This window comes from Lycorma delicatula, chromosome 9 (genome assembly GCF_047948215.1).
Source record: "Lycorma delicatula isolate Av1 chromosome 9, ASM4794821v1, whole genome shotgun sequence".
NCBI classification, from domain to species: Eukaryota; Metazoa; Arthropoda; class Insecta; order Hemiptera; family Fulgoridae; genus Lycorma; species Lycorma delicatula.
This window is the reverse complement of record NC_134463.1, coordinates 108,496,662-108,514,666: the sequence shown is the minus strand read 5'-3', so window position 1 is coordinate 108,514,666 and position 18,005 is coordinate 108,496,662. Positions and strand designations below refer to the sequence as shown.

At 27.6% G+C, this 18,005-nt stretch overlaps 1 protein-coding gene across 5 annotated transcripts in view; it reads right to left on the bottom strand.

The window, feature by feature from the left end:
• Nucleotides 1-18,005, bottom strand: part of jus (EB domain-containing julius seizure protein) — a 746,258-nt gene that overhangs the window by 9,606 nt on the left and 718,647 nt on the right. For all 5 annotated transcript variants that reach the window (XM_075376039.1, XM_075376040.1, XM_075376041.1 and 2 more), the window contains one exon: nt 11,450-11,634. In XM_075376039.1, coding sequence (XP_075232154.1) covers nt 11,450-11,634 — 185 coding nt within the window. The remainder of the gene's footprint in view (nt 1-11,449; nt 11,635-18,005) is intronic.

The window sequence follows — 18,005 nt, the reverse complement described above, 5'->3', positions numbered from 1 at the left end:
TATTCTGGTGCTCTGGAACCTTTGCGATACCGCATGTGCTGGCATGGCTGCTCAATGCAAGGCTGGATATTTCCCCCTTTCAGGGAAAAATTTGAACAACTGACCAGTTCGTGATCTTTTTAGTTCCTGCCATTTATGATTGTGGCAGGAAGGTGGGGATAGTCTATATATAAATGTATATCTGAAAATTGTATATTTTTTAAAACTAGATTTGGTGTTGTTTAAATAGCTTTTAGTTTTGAATAATTTTCATTGCTGACTTCATGGTAAGAAAGGAGAAAAAAATGATGAGTTTACTAATTTAGACTAAAATATGAATGGTTAATGGTTATTATGAATTTAGATGTTCCTTTTTCTCTTGCATATATCTGATGTATTAATATTAATATATTACCTAAATTTAATCTATTAAAGAACAGAAAAAGGTAATTAATTTCATATAACATCTCTAAAAACTTAGTTTCCCTTCAAATTTTATAAAAGAAAATTTTAAATGAATATAGAAAGGAAATTTACTAAATGAAATGTCAGGAAAGCAAAAGTTAATGATAATAAATTTTATAAATAAAAGAAAAAAAATTAGGTTTAACTGCCAGTAGTAAATTATGATATTTTTTTGATTGTTTACAGAATTCAAGATACAATAACTTAAGCACTGTTATTTATTTTTGTATATTAAAGGGAATTAATAACTCAATTTCAAATTATGTAGGAATAGTGCTTTCAAAAGATCTATTCTGGGTTAATAATGCAGCTCCTGCCTTAGTGGAGTCAATCCACTAAGGACCGTACCTTAGAGCTAAATAGTTTCAAAAGATCTCACTTTTCAAGTAATTTAAAAGCAAGTAAACAATTTTTAATGTTTCTAAAAATAAAATGTTTTGTGATGCTACTCAATGAAAATTAACGTGTTAATGTTAATATAAAGGTATATCTGATAACTTATTTGCTATTTTTAAAACTTTTTTCATATCATTTCTTTTCCTTATATTTTTCTGTGCTTATAAATGAAGGATTTGACTCATGTTTAACATTCTCAATTCTAACCAAATAAGGTGACAATTAATAATTATATATGTATATCTTAAAAATTTAGATTTATATTAACTTAAAAATTTATAAAACATAACACTCTAAAAACCACAAGATTTATAACAACACAACACACTGCCATCATTGGAATGGCAGTGATTATTATCTTCCAATAATGGCAGTGTGTTGTGATATAGATCTTTTGATTGTTAGAATTTTATATTTTCTAAATTTTTAAGTCCTTATTTCTTTTTTGTTATTTGTTGATGTAATTATAGAACTATGTATCGATTGATGATGCAGGATCCCACGAAAGTCGACTATTAGTACTAGTTTTTCGTTTTTTTTCTTTTTGTTACTGTGTTTGGTGCTTAAGTTGTTCTTTGAGTTTAAGTAGCATAATGGTCAATATGATCATGAATTACCTGTATTTGAATTTTTAAAAAGTTATATATATATATATATATATGAATGATGAGCTGTTACCATCCTCTGCTAGTTTATTTATCCTATCTTAACTGGTGTTGGGAAAAAAGTTTAGTAATCCAATCTTTCAAGATCAGAAGCATTCATATTGTGGCTTGACTGTACTGTTTCTCTACCCTTTCACCTTTTCATTATCTTTCATTCATTCCTCTTTGGATAGATACCATGATAATTGTGTCAGTCACTGCTCTGGTTCCATTTGCGGTTCCTTCATTTAGCCAGCAGATTGCTAAATTTTTAATGGGGCTGAGTGGGGAGGCAATTGTGCCTGGTATTGTGTTTGTGTTATGTTTATTTTTTTGTGCCCCTGTAATTACAAAAACAGCTAAACAGGTTATCATGAAATGTGCATCAAATGACTTACCTTAAATGAGAAAGTTAAACTATTTGGAATATGTCAGTTTGACTAAACCAAAATGGCAAGTAGTAGATGCCACTTTTTTTTAGACTGAGGGTTGAAACACATAAAGTGAGATTGGATTATCAAATCAAAGAGTTGGGAAAGAGGATTTAAAAAAATATGTATTAAAGAGTTGTACAGTACTTTAACATTAATTTAAAGTGAATAATTGAAAATTCTTTAAAAATTATTTAAAAGATTATAGCGAAAAAGCAAGTGAATTAAGAAGAGAAAAAAGAAGACATTATATAATGACAGGTTTATCCTTTGTAAGCTTTGTTTTAATTATAACATCATATTTGTTACTATTGTTTTTTTTTAATAACTTTTAGTGCTCATTGCATTACTTATATCTTAGAATTTTTCTTTAGTAATACTAATTTAATGAAATAATAGTTCTTCAACAGTAATTTTCAAAATCCATCATAATAAATAATAAATAAATTATAATGATGTTAGGCTTAAGCATTTTCACACCACTTTATAGCATCTTGGATGAGAGCCATTCTCTTCTCTATTCATCACTTTAACAGAGAAGTAGAAATAAGTCAGGCGGAAACAAATGTTAGATAGATTTTATAATCCATTATTTAATTATTTCAGTATTATGGGTAATGTTTGAAGTACATAAATTTTGCTCATGTGTTATTTACACTAACACATATCCTGATTGATGATCTCTAAAGTGTTTCATTTATAATCACACAAAAGATTTTTCCAAAAAAATACAAAACAATCTATTTATTATGTACATAAAATTTATAAAAATGAGAGTGACTAATCAGACATGCTGTGAAGCAAAAATGTAATTAAACAACATAATATTTACAAGAATGGTGTAAGTAATTTTTATTTAAAACTAATGCAATTGCTATTTCATTTTTATTAATGTTTTAATGACTATAATATCATTAATAAAAAGAAAACTTCCAGATATCTCTTTTTAATATGAATTACACCATTTTTGTATTAAATAATAAATATATGAGTAAATTATAGGATTCATAAGCATATAATCTAAATCTGATAATTACTCTTATCATAAATATTATATGTTAAAAAGAAAACTCAATTTAAAAAAAAACCTAAACTGAAAATTATCCTAAGATGCATATGTATAACAAAAACAACAGAACAAACAATTAACAAGCATAACTAAAATCAATCATGTCCTATGATGCACCACATTTGTGCCAGAATAATTTGGTGCATAAACCACACAGAGGGACAATATAACTAATTTAATTAAAATAATATTAAAACTAAACAAAAATCAATATAAACTGAAATACAGCCAATAAGATAACGTAAGCACACATTATGTTTTCAAAATAATACAGTAACAGTCACAGTGGCGTAGTAGCAGGAGAATCAGCCAGTTTAGCAGCATTTGGCACATTATTGAAGCAGCCAGCTGCTACTTTTTTTAACACTGGTATAAATTTTACCTTTTTTTTTTTTTAATCAGTCAAACGGTCAGCTTGATGCTACGTCCAGGCCTGCATAGGCTAAGCCGTCGGTTCTTGCATTTCGACTGTGACATTTGGGGCAGGATTCGAGTGTACATTATTTGTCATTGTTGGAGGTACCTTCGTGGGAGATCGGGAACTTTGACTGTTGGCACTGCTTCTAGAACCACGGAGAGATGCTCGGGAACCTAAGAGATTGCAGCCATAATATATATGAACCTGAACATCTCTCCTCAATACGTATATGCATCATACCTCATTGCTTTTTTTTTTCACTATTTTATTTATTTATTTTAGATAAAGAAACAGATCTTAAATAAATAAATACAGATATTATTTTAACTAATGGCAACAAGAAAAAAATGTTACCAATACAATGAAATTCACATTGAATAAATAAAATCGTAATTTTTAAAAATTGTTTAACTCTTTCCCAAAGTAACAAAAATTGTACAAATATGTATAAAAGTAATCTACAAGTGTAAAGCTAACATTTTTTCATAATATTATTTAAAAGATGTAAATTAATAAACATAAAAGAAGTAGAATTTACTAATAAGTAAGTTATTTGAACTCATTATATATCTTAAGAGGTGATATGATTTTTTTATAATTACAATTTAGTTACTTATAACAGTATCTTACCAGTGAATGCACATTGTTGCTATTGAAGAATTTTGATAGAATTGTTATTGATATCCTAACAAAATGAAAAAAAGATAATAACAAGACTTCGCTAATAGATAAACAAGTAGATAATATAAGTTTGCCCACATGGATTTACTGCTGTGAAATGTACAGATTAGGGACATCATAATTAAGAAACTGTTAGAAATTTCTGATCAGAAAAATCCTGCATTTGATAATGGGAATTGTTAGCAAAATGACATAATACATGTGATAGAAGGGGAGGTTCCAAATTGTATTACAAAATTTTACAAAGGTTTTATGAATCAATTAAATACATTACTAAATAAATTAATCTATAATTTTATATACTGCTTTCTTTGATATATTATGTACTCATCTAGGATTTGTAATGAATACCTGTATTGCATCATTAAGGAGGAGAGGTTTAAATATTGACAATTTAAAAATATTACTTTGCATAGTATTTCAACTACATTGTATGTTACTGCTACATTTCTATATTTTCTTCACTGTACTTTGTATCTTCATCTAAATTACTATATGTTTTCTGTTTATTTGCATCGCATGATTACTAGTTCTGGGATCATTGGAAAATTAACTTTACTTTTTCTCAATATAAGGAAAATTAATTTTACTTTTTCACAATAGGAGTATGATTTGTTGTTTGTAGAATCTTCTGTAAAAGCAACTGATGATAATTAAAAAAGTATGATCATTCTTTAACATAAAACAAGGTGGCTATAGAAAGCTGTTGTGTGTCGGCAAAATCTGAGTTAATGGTTCTAAAGATTGTAATTTATTTTACTCTTTAAGATAAAATTAAATGTACAGTAGGAATTTACGACAATAAAACTAGAAACTGTTTCATATTCTACAAAGATGGTTTCTGTGTTAATGGCTTAACTGGATCTGGTATCTATAGCAGAATTTTTAAAGACAAATTTTATTACCAGTAAGGGAAACATGCAATTGTTTTTCAAACTAAAATAATAATTTTAGCTCCCAAACTAAAATTTTTTTAGCCCTTATATGTGTATAACTTTGTCTAGGAATGAAATGCATTGATAAAATCATTATCATATTCTTGAACAATCTGGGGTATTATATAATGTGCTTAACTTAATACAATGTTACTCTTCGCTGATTTGAGATTGTCATACAAAGCTTTTAGATCTTTCATCCATCAAAAGAAAAAAACACTCACGTTTGTGTGTGGACATTTGAAATTGAAAATAACAAGAGACTTTGTGGTTAAGAAGAATGATAAAACTCTCTTGACAGAGCCATTCTGCAGAGTTAACATGACTGTTGTTAAAACTGTAGCCGAACAATGGCTCTCTGAATAAATAATGGTATATTAGAGAATACAGCCCTCAACTAAACTCTACCAGTTTTTGATTGAAGCACCCAGTAAATCTCTTCTTAGAATACTCAAACAGGTAGAAGATTTCAGGAAAATTATTAGTTATCTAACTGAATGTGATTTAATCAGGAAACATTATTAAATTATTAATTGTCTTTGAAAATAACCTGCTGGCAAGAAATTATGCTAACATTCTAATGACGCTTACAAGAATAGATTCCTGGATTATATTATTAAAGTAACATAATTCTTTGTGCCTTATCCAAATAGAGAATATTTTAGACTTATGTAAAGATTGTTTTAATTTTATAAACACAAAAAAAAATTGAACTATGCAATGAGGAATTTACCTGTAGAATCTGAGGTGAGGTTAAAGTCAGAAATAAAAAAAAGCTCATTTGTATGGCTTTGTGGGAAGCCATATAATCAAGTACATAAGCCATATATACAAATATGTAGCAGTCAAACACTTAGAAGAAGCTGATTGAGGCTTCCAATATTGAGAAGCTGATGAATGTATACCAATATCTCTTGAGGAAAAATGTATAAATTAGTAGGTAAACAATCTTTACATAGCAGGGTAGAAACTCTTCCATATAAGCTCACCAGTATGGTGATAGGACTCAATTTTTCACAGCTTTTTTTAAGGATTATCTTGCAAAATTAAAATTAAATTTTGGTGCATGGTTTATATTTTTAAATATACAGTGGGAGAATTAGTTTATATGATTATAATAAGGTAAAATTTAACAATTTAGGCAACAGTAGTTGTTATACTTATCATAAAAAATACAGGATTCAAATTCTTTCAGGTAATTAAGTGAAAATTGCATAAAACTGATTTCAATTGGAGCATTATGAGCTATCAGATTATGAGAGTTTTTACAGATTGCAATCAGAAGATTTTAGTAAGAGTACAATCCAGGCAAAATCAATGTAAACTTTTTTAAATTATTCATCTTTCTTATGTAATACAAAATAACAATGATATTTCTAAAATAAAAATAGATTTTTTCCATTGGTAAGGATTTTTAAGACTAATTGTGTAAATATACCTGTTCAGCTTTGTAATGCTAGTGTGAGGTATAAACTTTGTGTTTTACTTGCTCTGTTAATACACCTATTCTTCAGTTAGAATTTTTTAATAAAATTTAATATAATGTAGTGCAATGGGGGAATGTCGATGAATGATTGATTCTTACTTATTAAACTTATTTCCAGACCATTAAAGTGATTACAATGATCTAAAATTTAGAAAAAGTAAAATAAATGAAATGTTAGAGTAAAAAGTAGTTTTTATTTTGATATGCTATAAGGCTCTTACAAAAATATGAGTTTAATTAAATAAAAGTAAATTAATGAAAGTAAATAAATTTCATAATTTAAGTACAAATTATTCTATTCTAATAATACCCTTTCAAGAGGTAAAATTTATTATAATCTTAATTAAAATAATTACATATATTTCATTGAAAAGTTGATAATCTTTTAAAAGGTAAATAGGAATTTATATATTATTATTGATTTTATAAATTAACTGTAATAAAAATATTGCGTGTAATACAAGCGTGTCAAAAGCATATCATAAAGCGTGTAATTTGTTTGAAAATAAATGTGTAATAGTTAAAGATATCTTAATAACTTTAAATTAGGTTTTATTATTAAGACAGACTAACTAAAAATTTACTTATTAAATATTTATTTTCCAACTCACTTTCAGTAATGAAAAGATAAAATTGATAATAATTTATTACTTATTAATTGAATCATTTTATAAAATTCACAAAGAAAAACTTTAATAAATAGTAAGTTTTAAAATAATACAAAATTTAATATTTTTGATTGTAATTAGAAGAAAATTGTTAAACTAGGAAACAATTATCTAATTATTGTTTTTTATTATATTTAATTATTTTATATTTTATTAAAAAGATTTTTTTTTGAAAAGTGATAAAATTAGAGAGAACTAATTATCTTAGAAAAATTAAAAATAAATAAATATTTATGGATATATAAACAAGTAATTACTGAAAACAAATTTTATAATGAGTGAAAATAGATATTATCTATAGAAGACAGAGATTTTGTATTTTTTTAAATTACATTTATCAGGAAGGTTTATTATATCAGCAATAAACTTACAATTTCAAATCAAGACTTAAAATCAATGTAACTAAATGTTTTTTATAAATAATGTATAAATTACATTTGAAGCAACAAATGATATTTTAAAATAATGCAATTGAATAAAAGTGCTTGCTGTAAAGTGACAAAGAAAGAGAAAAAAGTCAAGAATAAAGACAAAATTTTGTGAGATATGTTATTTGAAAATGATAATAGAAAATCATAAATTACAAAACTACCTCCTTACTTCCATTATTGTGACATAAACTGCACATCATTTTTTATTTGAAAACAAATTAAAAAAAAAAACACAATTGAGTTTATAAATGTACTTGTTCAGAAATATCTTTCCCATCTTTCAGGATCTTGAATCTATCACTCAGCTCCTTTGAAGATGGTTTTTTTTTAATTAGATACTATTTTTAGTAACCATTTTAAAGTAAGGAAAAAATCATTCATACCTTTAAATTGTATTTACTTTTCATATGAGTTGGAAAAGGTTGATATTGTTTTCTATTCTGTTTATATGATTTTTTTTATTACCTATGTTTCACTCTGCCTGATATACCTGTGCCCAAAAAGAATTTCAGAGTTTCAATAATGAAACTATAGTTATTATTTACTTATATAGTTTTTATCGATTATTTTTGCAGCACTCAATAGTGTTTTATGTATAACCTGGAAGTGACAACAATTAAGTTTTAGCTTATAAAGTCTGTGTCGGATAACAGCTGCGTTAGATGATGTGGAGGCCAAGCTGATATGAACCCGGACTTCAGTATCATGGTGTCACTACTAGAGAAGCAAACTGCTTGTACCGGTTCACAGAAAAAAAGTTAATGACTGTCAGAGAAAGAAATTATACAGTGTATGTCTAACATAGAAATTCTTTGAGTGACAAAAGGATATGTAGATGGTGTGAACAGTTTTTGGAAACTGGAACTGTTTTGAAAGGATACTAATGGGTAGGTCTAAAATAAGTGTCAAAAACACATAAATAATTCGACTGTTTTTCCAATGAAGTCTAAAACATTCAGCTTGTGTTGTGTTTACTAATAAGCTAAAAACATTCAGTTACTAATAACCAAGTTAAACTTCACTTCTACAGATGAAAACTACCTGCAGTGAATTTTATTTTATGATAAGCAACATTTCATGTTCATGGAGTAGTAATTATCATAACTGTTGAGTATGAAACTCAGAAAATTCACACGAATCGGTGAGTTTGATTACAACTGTCTGAAGATGAATGTCTGGTGTGGTATCATGCATAATGAAATTTTTGGACATCTTTTTCCCATGAGCAGATTATTATGGGCATAGTGTACTTGGACATGTTAGACCACTGTTTTTCTGCAGATTGAAAATATGGAGGGTCTATTCTTCCCTCCATATTGGTCTCTAAAATTAGGCCCTCCACATTGATGTAGAAGATGCGAAGCAACTTCCATCATGAAGAACTGTGTGAACTTCACTCAGTAACAAGTTCCCAGAAGGCTGGATAGGAAAGAAGCTCTTATCACTTGGCTAGTTTGAAGTCCCGATTTAATGCTGATGTATTTCTTTTGGGGCTACATAAAAGACAAAAAGATGGTAAACAGTGCTCATGTTGAGTTGTATTAAGAGATAAAAAAACTTGAGACTTAGTATTTTCATGTAATTAAACACATACAATTGTAATTTTAAATGAAAAAAGTGAATTTAATCTCTAACTGTAGAGTTATTTTTAGGACATTCTGTATTTAGTGCAATAATAAAATTTAATTTATATTCTGGATTGCTGGGTTTAACAGTTTGTGTTTTGCTAATGTGTTAATTTTGTTTACGTATTGTTCAAAGTGTTGTTAGCAAATATATTTTCTACCACCAAATATATTTTCTAAACATTTTTTGTGTCTTATGTAACTTAAGTAATGTAAAAGTGTGGATTAGTATGTTCTAGTTGTCTAAATCTAACATGTTCTTCATTACAGCTTTCACCTGACATGGATGTAAATATTATACATGTTACATGATGTAAATTTTACACATAAGCAATGTTTGTGAAAAAGTTGCATCTTTTGGTTTTGTTATTTTAACTAGATTAGATTTAACATGTTTTTAGATTTCATATGTTCAAATATATAGAGATGTTGATTTTTAAATGTCATGTGTAAAATTTGCATGTTGTTTTTTCCCTGTCTTTGTACCGCTTCTTCAATGAGGGAATTTACAAAAGTAGATGCCTTTTAGATGTGATGTATTTAGGTATTTCTTGTATTGATAGATAATTTGCATTCAGCTTCCTATTTATCAGCAAAATATTAAACAAACATTATGATTGATTATATTATTTGATATTTAACATGATTTGTTATTCTAAAGCGATTCCATAACTGAAGAAAGTGCTGATTATTAGCACTAAAAGGCCTTTGGAAGAAACATTTATTTTTATTTAATTTTATTTGTTTTTAATTAAATTAAATAATAAAAACAATAATTTTAATTTTAAAGTGTAATAATTTTAATAATTTAGGTGTCATAATGTTTAATCAATTCTTTGATTAATAAGTGCTTAAGTGCACATTCTTGATGAATTTGTGTTCTTAATGTAGAAGCTATCCTCAAGTTTTATTTAAACATTTTTTAACAAACAGTGTTTTTATGAAAATTTTACTATTGTTCAGGACCAAAATATCTGAATAAAAAACAATTTAATTGAACCAGAACAGAGGGATAATACTTTTGATGCTTATAAAAAATTTAAATAATATCAATTCAACTTAACTGTTGGCTTGAAAAGAGAGTCAAATCAAACAAATTGATTAGATAACAAATAAATTAATATTTAATGAAAGCCTTTTTAAGAATTCAATGATCTTCAAAATATGTATGTCCATCAATATCCTGATATTAAGTTTTACCACACCAACAACACTATTACACATTATTTTTACACTTACTTATGAAAAATTTAAGAACAATTGGAAAATTAAAATAATTGGTGTCTTTCTTAACTAAAACTGATGAATCAATTACAGTGAGATTTTTTCATAATGAAATTTTGATACAAGGTAATAATTTTTAAATTGTTCAGAATTCAACAGAACAGTTTCTTACAGATAAAAAAACAGATGGTTAAATTTATTATTAATATATAATAAAAAAGTAATGTTTCAAAATAATATTATTTAAATTTGAAAATCTAAAAATATAGTTTTGAACATGGATTTCTGTATTGGAAAAGGATATGTGTATTAATTCTTTTGTAATTATACATTTTTATAAAATATTTAAACATTTATTAATGAATAATTAATTAATTTTGTTTCTAGGATAGCATGGATAAAACTAATTAATATTATAATTTCTTCATTACATTAAAATTAATGTAATCTACGTAAATATTTGAATTAAAAAATAAAAATAAAAAAATTTTAGACTTAGAGCAGATTCATTTTTCATCTATTTTCTTTTTATTTTGTTATAGAGTTCATAATTATACTTGTAGATTCTAAAAATTAAAAAAAATTAACATTACAATATAAATAAATTAAAAGTTAGTGTAACTTAATTTTTCATATTTAAAAAATCTTTGAATAATTGTGAATAATATTCTTTGAATATTTTAAAATAATATATCTTCCTTTAGTACTTCATGGCAATATTTTGAAAATATACAGTATATATTATGAAAACTAATTCTCACAATGGGTCAACAAATTTAATATATATATATATATATATATATATATATATACATACAAATTCTAATATTTCAACATTTTTAAATAAAAATCCCTGAAAATTATATATATTTAAAATATAAATGAAAATGTGCTTGATTAATTAAAGTAACTGTATTAGAGATAAGTATAATTTTTATCTTAAAAGTATAGGCAATTATTTTTAAAAATAATATAACAATCGTAAATTTGATATGACCTTGTGATGCAGATGGTGATTGTGGTCGAAGAGAAGCCATACTAGGCTGTCGACTAGGTGCTCGATTACTACCTCGGCTGCCTCGACGTTCTCCACCTGGATGCTTATTATCTCTTAGAAGTGATACATTCATCAATCTTGGATTAGGTGTATTAAAGATTGTTCGATTTTCTCGCCAACGTGCCCTGTAAAATATAAATATAAATATTTTTAAAAGAAAATTTCTTAAAAAGACAGTTCTAAGAAAGAAAAGTACTTGTAAGTTTATATGAAAATCCTTATGAAGTATATATACACGCATACAAACATGTATGTATTCTATAATGCTTTATTTAAGGTTAGTTGCTGCTAGCAGAGAAGAAACCTTATCATAGCAGTGTCATTTCCGTATCCATTTTTTGCGTTGTATTAGCATTGCTGTTTTCCATGGATGAATATTTTCTTTTGTGTATTTATTTTGCTTATAAATCATTCACAGGTGTAAAAGGTTCAGTTGAAGTTTTCCCAGCCTAAAATTACAAGTAAATCAGTAATATTATGTTTGATACATTAATTTCATAATCCTGAGGTTGTGGAAAATCAAAAAGGCCTACGCCAGTCATTTAACAGTTCTTGAATTTTATATACGAGTATGTGTACAAGAAGTTTTGTATTTTTGGAACCAGGGATCTCCTTAAAACCTCAAGAAATGCTAAAATTTAGATGAAGTTAATGTTTTTTTAATAGCAACGCTTTCTCTCTGTTTTATAATTATTTTAACAGGTGGGAGCATAAAATAAATCAATGCCATATTTAAGTAAAGGTTAATATATATATATATATAAACACATATATAAATGAATACAAATATTCAAACTCCATAAACACATGACATTACAGTGAAATGAACACTTAATGAACCACATTGAAATCTCTAGTTTTAAAATTGGAATTACTGACTATAATAATAATAATAATAATAATAATAATAATAATAACAACATAATGGAGCATTCCTGGGAAGCAGTCATCATGATGGGAAGGAAGGAAGATAATGGGAGAATGAAGATATGAAGATGAACAGTGATGGGAAATTGAGGAGTAATGGATAAAGCAATGAAATGCTGTAGATACAGTAATTAATGGAATGGTTGTGATCATATATATATATATATATATATGCCTTTAGGAATTCTCATTTGAGAGAGTGAGAAGATAATTTAAGAGAGAAGTGCATAGAAAGAGTGAAGGATATAGACTATTCAAATTTTAATGAATCCTTGTTTAAAATGAGTACTTTTAATGAAAATACATTACCTTCTAATGTATTACTTTCTTGGCTATAGTGATGTATGCAGCTATAGCTTATCGGGAAAGTATATTTTGATCAGTAAAAAAAAATGGACATTTCTTTTAAGTTTTGTGCATTAAGAGAAATTTAAAAAACCTTTAAAAAAAAAAGAATTTAAATGAATTGTATTTTGCAAAAATTTTTATTCCAAAGCTTCCAAGTCCAAAAATTTATTTTTGTCAGATGGATGTTTGTGTGTATGTATGTTCACCTGTATTTGATCTTATAACTATGGACTCTGTTTATCAATTTTGGATTCTGTTGACCAATTTTTTTCAAACTTGGTAAACAGGTGTTACCTTTGAGAGGAAAGAATTTATAAAATTTTTGCAAAAGCTGGAAATCGGGTGAGGTTGCTAATATTTACAAATATTTACTAGGGCACTTAAAAAAAAATTTCTTGCAAAAGTTGAAGGTTTTTTTATCAAGATACAAATTAAAAAAAAAAAATTATTTAATATACACTACCTTCACAAAAAATGACTTTATATATTCTTTTTTTTAGCTACATCTTACTTCAGAAAAGGGTTAATGAAATTTTTTTTGCATCTATATTTTCTACATCAGTAGGCCTTTAAACCACTATAAAGTTTTTTGGCTTGTTCCATTCCAATGGTCTGTGGTAACAAAAAATATTTTTTTTTAATTTTAAATTGAATTATGGGTCCTATTTTTTTTTTTTTTTAAAGACTATTAATAGTGATGGTTTTTCTGTAATAATGTAATTAAAACTTTGATTTTAATTGATTTGAGAAATCAGTGGTAATTTTATACAACTTCAACTTTGTTCTCTGATTTAAGGTATTATGAAATACATTGATCTGTTTCTAGAAGAAAAGATTCATTATATATGCTTCTAACAAAACTGTGCCATTAACTGCACCACATTAGCCCACCAGCTGGTCTAGCAGTTAACTTGTCATCAGAAATCAGTTGTTTAACAGCTAATTTTCAAATTCAAAGGTTCTCCGGCTCAAATACTAGTAAAATTTAGTTGCTTTTATAAGGATTTTTCATAGGTAGTATTGGTGTACTTTGGTAGTTGGGGTTCAATTAACCACATGTCTCAGGAATGGTCGGCCTGAGTATGTACTACACCTCATTTACATGTCATACATATCATCCTCATCTCACTGGACTGTGGGAGGGGGTTGCTTAATGTTCACTAGTTGAACAGATTGCAACATACACATTAGGAGGATAAATGTTATTGCAAATGTCAGGACAGAGATATTATTGTATACTCTTTAAAGACTAGATCATGTTTAAAGGATTTCAACCCTTTCTATCATCAGATTTGAGCTCATAGCATTAATTTTTATAGGGATTAGCAAACATTTTTTTTTTTATCATAACTGATCAAAAATATGCAAATCTATGTTCAAAACATTGAAAATTATAAAAATATGATTAGAATTGTCTTTTTATGACTAAAAACAGCATTTGATTCTATGCAAGTTACAGAAATAATCAGGAAAGTAGTATATTACATATGCTGTTTTATGTTTTGAATTATAATTTAATGTAGGTAATAATTCTGTACATAAATATATCTAAGTTAAGGTGTATTAATCCCATGAGAGTGTGTCTATGTTTGGATTGGGAGTTATTACCATTTTATGAATGTAAAGCATACAGAAACAATATAATATTAAGTAACCATAACAAAATTCATTTTATTTTATGATTCTATAAGTTTCTATCACTTCATGAAATAAAACAAAAACTCAGCGACTTCAAAACAACTCTTGTGTTCATTTATAGAAAATAATAGGTGAATTTAAAATAAACTTATAGAAATATACGTAAGACTATTTTAATGTTTTCACAAAGAGAATAAACAGTGTTCAGTAATTATGCAATTCTAATCCTGCATATGTTATTACACTCAAATATATTTACTGAGAGAAGAGATGTCTAATTATCAACCACAATGATAGATGGTAGCATCTCTGTATTTCATCCAACAGGGTTTTCATGATCGAATCGCACTCCAGGCATGGAATTTTTAAACATGTTTCAAAATTCATTTCTTGCTATAAAATAAGTAAGTAAGGTAGCTGAACATTTATTTGAACAATCAGAAAAATTATTATTTTCTAACACAAAAAATTTTTGAGGAGGACATCGCAAGAGGTCTGAGTAAAAAAGATAAGGTAGAAAATGTAGAAGAAGAATGGGAGAATGTTAAAAAGGAAATTCTTAAATCAGCAGAAGCAAACTTAGGCGGAATAAAGAGAACTGGTAGAAAACCTTGGGTTTCAGACAATATATTGCAGCTGATGGATGAACGTAGAAAATATAAGCTAGTGATGAAGAAAGTAAAAGGAACTATCGACAATTAAGAAATGCTATAAACAGGAAGTGCAAACTGGCGAAAGAAAAGTGGATTAAAGAAAAGTGTTCAGAAGTGGAAAGAGAAATGAACATTGGTAAAATAGACAGAGCATACAGGAAAGTTAAGGAAAATTTTGGGGTACATAAATTAAAATCTAATAATGTGTTAAACAAAGATGGTACACCAATATATAATACGAAAGGTAAAGTCGATAGATGGGTGGAATATATTGAAGAGTTATACGGAGGAAATGAATTAGAAAATGGTGTTATAGAGGAAGAAGAGGAAGAAGAGGAAGAAGAGGAAGTTGAGAAGGATGAAATGGGAGAAACAATACTGAGATCTGAATTTAAGAGAGCATTAAAAGATTTAAATGGCAGAAAGGCTCCTGGAATAGACGGAATACCTGTAGAATTACTGCGCAGTGTAGGTGAGGAAGCGATTGATAGATTATACAAACTGGTGTGTAATATTTATGAAAAAGGGGAATTTCCGTCAGACTTCAAAAAAAGTGTTATAGTAATGATACCAAAGAAAGCAGGGGCAGATAAATGTGAAGAATACAGAACAATTAGTTTAACTAGTCATGCATCAAAAATCTTAACTAGAATTCTATACAGAAGAACTGAGAGGAGAGTGGAGGAAGTGTTAGGAGAAGACCAATTTGGTTTCAGGAAAAGTATAGGGACAAGGGAAGCAATTTTAGGCCTCAGATTAATAGTAGAAGGAAGATTAAAGAAAAACAAACCAACATACTTGGCGTTTATAGACCTAGAAAAGGCATTCGATAACGTAGACTGGAATAAAATGTTCAGCATTTTAAAAAAATTAGGGTTCCAATACAGAGATAGAAGAACAATTGCTAACATGTACAGGAACCAAACAGCAACAATAACAATTGAAGAACATAAGAAAGAAGCCCTAATAAGAAAGGGAGTCCGACAAGGATGTTCCCTATCTCCGTTACTTTTTAATCTTTACATGGAACTAGCAGTTAATGATGTTAAAGAACAATTTAGATTCGGAGTAACAGTACAAGGTGAAAAGATAAAGATGCTACGATTTGCTGATGATATAGTAATTCTAGCCGAGAGTAAAAAGGATTTAGAAGAAACAATGAACGGCATAGATGAAGTCCTACGCAAGAACTATCGCATGAAAATAAACAAGAACAAAACAAAAGTAATGAAATGTAGTAGAAATAACAAAGATGGACCACTGAATGTGAAAATAGGAGGACAAAAGATTATGGAGGTAGAAGAATTTTGTTATTTGGGAAGTAGAATTACTAAAGATGGACGAAGCAGGAGCGATATAAAATGCCAAATAGCACAAGCTAAACGAGACTTCAGTAAGAAATATAATTTGTTTACATCAAAAATTAATTTAAATGTCAGGAAAAGATTTTTGAAAGTGTATGTTTGGAGTGTCGCTTTATATGGAAGTGAAACTTGGACGATCGGAGTATCTGAGAAGAAAAGATTAGAAGCTTTTGAAATGCGGTGCTATAGGAGAATGTTAAAAATCAGATGGGTGGATAAAGTGACAAATGAAGAGGTATTGCGGCAAATAGATGAAGAAAGAAGCATTTGGAAAAATATAGTTAAAAGAAGAGACAGACTTATAGGCCACATACTAAGGCAGTCTGGAATAGTCGCTTTGATATTGGAAGGACAGGTAGAAGGAAAAAATTGTGTAGGCAGGCCACGTTTGGAATATGTAAAACAAATTGTTAGGGATGTAGGATGTAGAGGGTATACTGAAATGAAACGACTAGCACTAGATAGGGAATCTTGGAGAGTTGCATCAAACCAGTCAAATGACTGAAGACAAAAAAAAAAAAAACAAAAAAAAAAAACCAGATAAAATTGATATTTAATTTGAAGTAATAACAATAAAGTACAGAAGATTTTGTTTATGCAGTAGCATACAAAGAGAAAAGGTAAAAATATTAAGGGACTTACGATCCTACCAGAGTAAAAACATGAAAAAAGATCTGTAAAAAAACAATGATGCCACAGATGACATCTCTCATTGTTTGAGTTAGGTCTAAGACTGACTCAACTATCATTGTGTTCATAGAAGGAAGAGTTAAGGGAGTAATCAACCCACTTAAAGACTATCTCTAACTGAGGAAGATTGAGATAATTTTCTATCTTGCTCAGGATCAAGATCTGTATATACTAATGATAAACTTTATCCTGCTATTAATTCCTTACACTTTTCTTAAATGTTCTAGTTGGGGATATAAAATTCAGTAATTATATTAAGGTTAAAACAACAGAAAAGGACAAAACCATTCATTTTCAGAAACAGAAAAAAATTAATTTCCATCAAAGATGATTTTTTTTCTTAGTATTAATTCATTCATTGTCTACATTTTCACCCCATTACTTGTTTTTTCCTCACCAAAATTCTTCTTTTATTTATATAATAAGAGATATCATGATTATCCTTTCAATTAGATGACAGAGTAATTCTACTTAGTCTCTTATACTTTATAATTCATATAATTTTTTCCTCAACTAATAAATTTAAATCATCCATAGATAAAATGTATTAGTCTAGTCATGTGATCATAAATTTTATTTCTATATTTATGTACTTGTATGTTACCCGCTTTAAAGACTATTTAATGAAAGTTTTAAAACCAAGTTGAGAAATTTATGAAAAACAAAGGATATGAAGGTTAAAAAGGGATAAAACAAGGAAGTAGATTATTCATTTTGTATTTAATTTGGCTCTGAAAAAGGTAGTAAAATAAAATGAAAAATTTAGGGGTAAATAATAAAAAACAGTTTTAAGTTTAAATTCAAGAATGAATGGCTCTCCGTTAGAAAAGACTTCCTACTTCTAATTGAAATTAGGAAATTTATAACTTTACATAC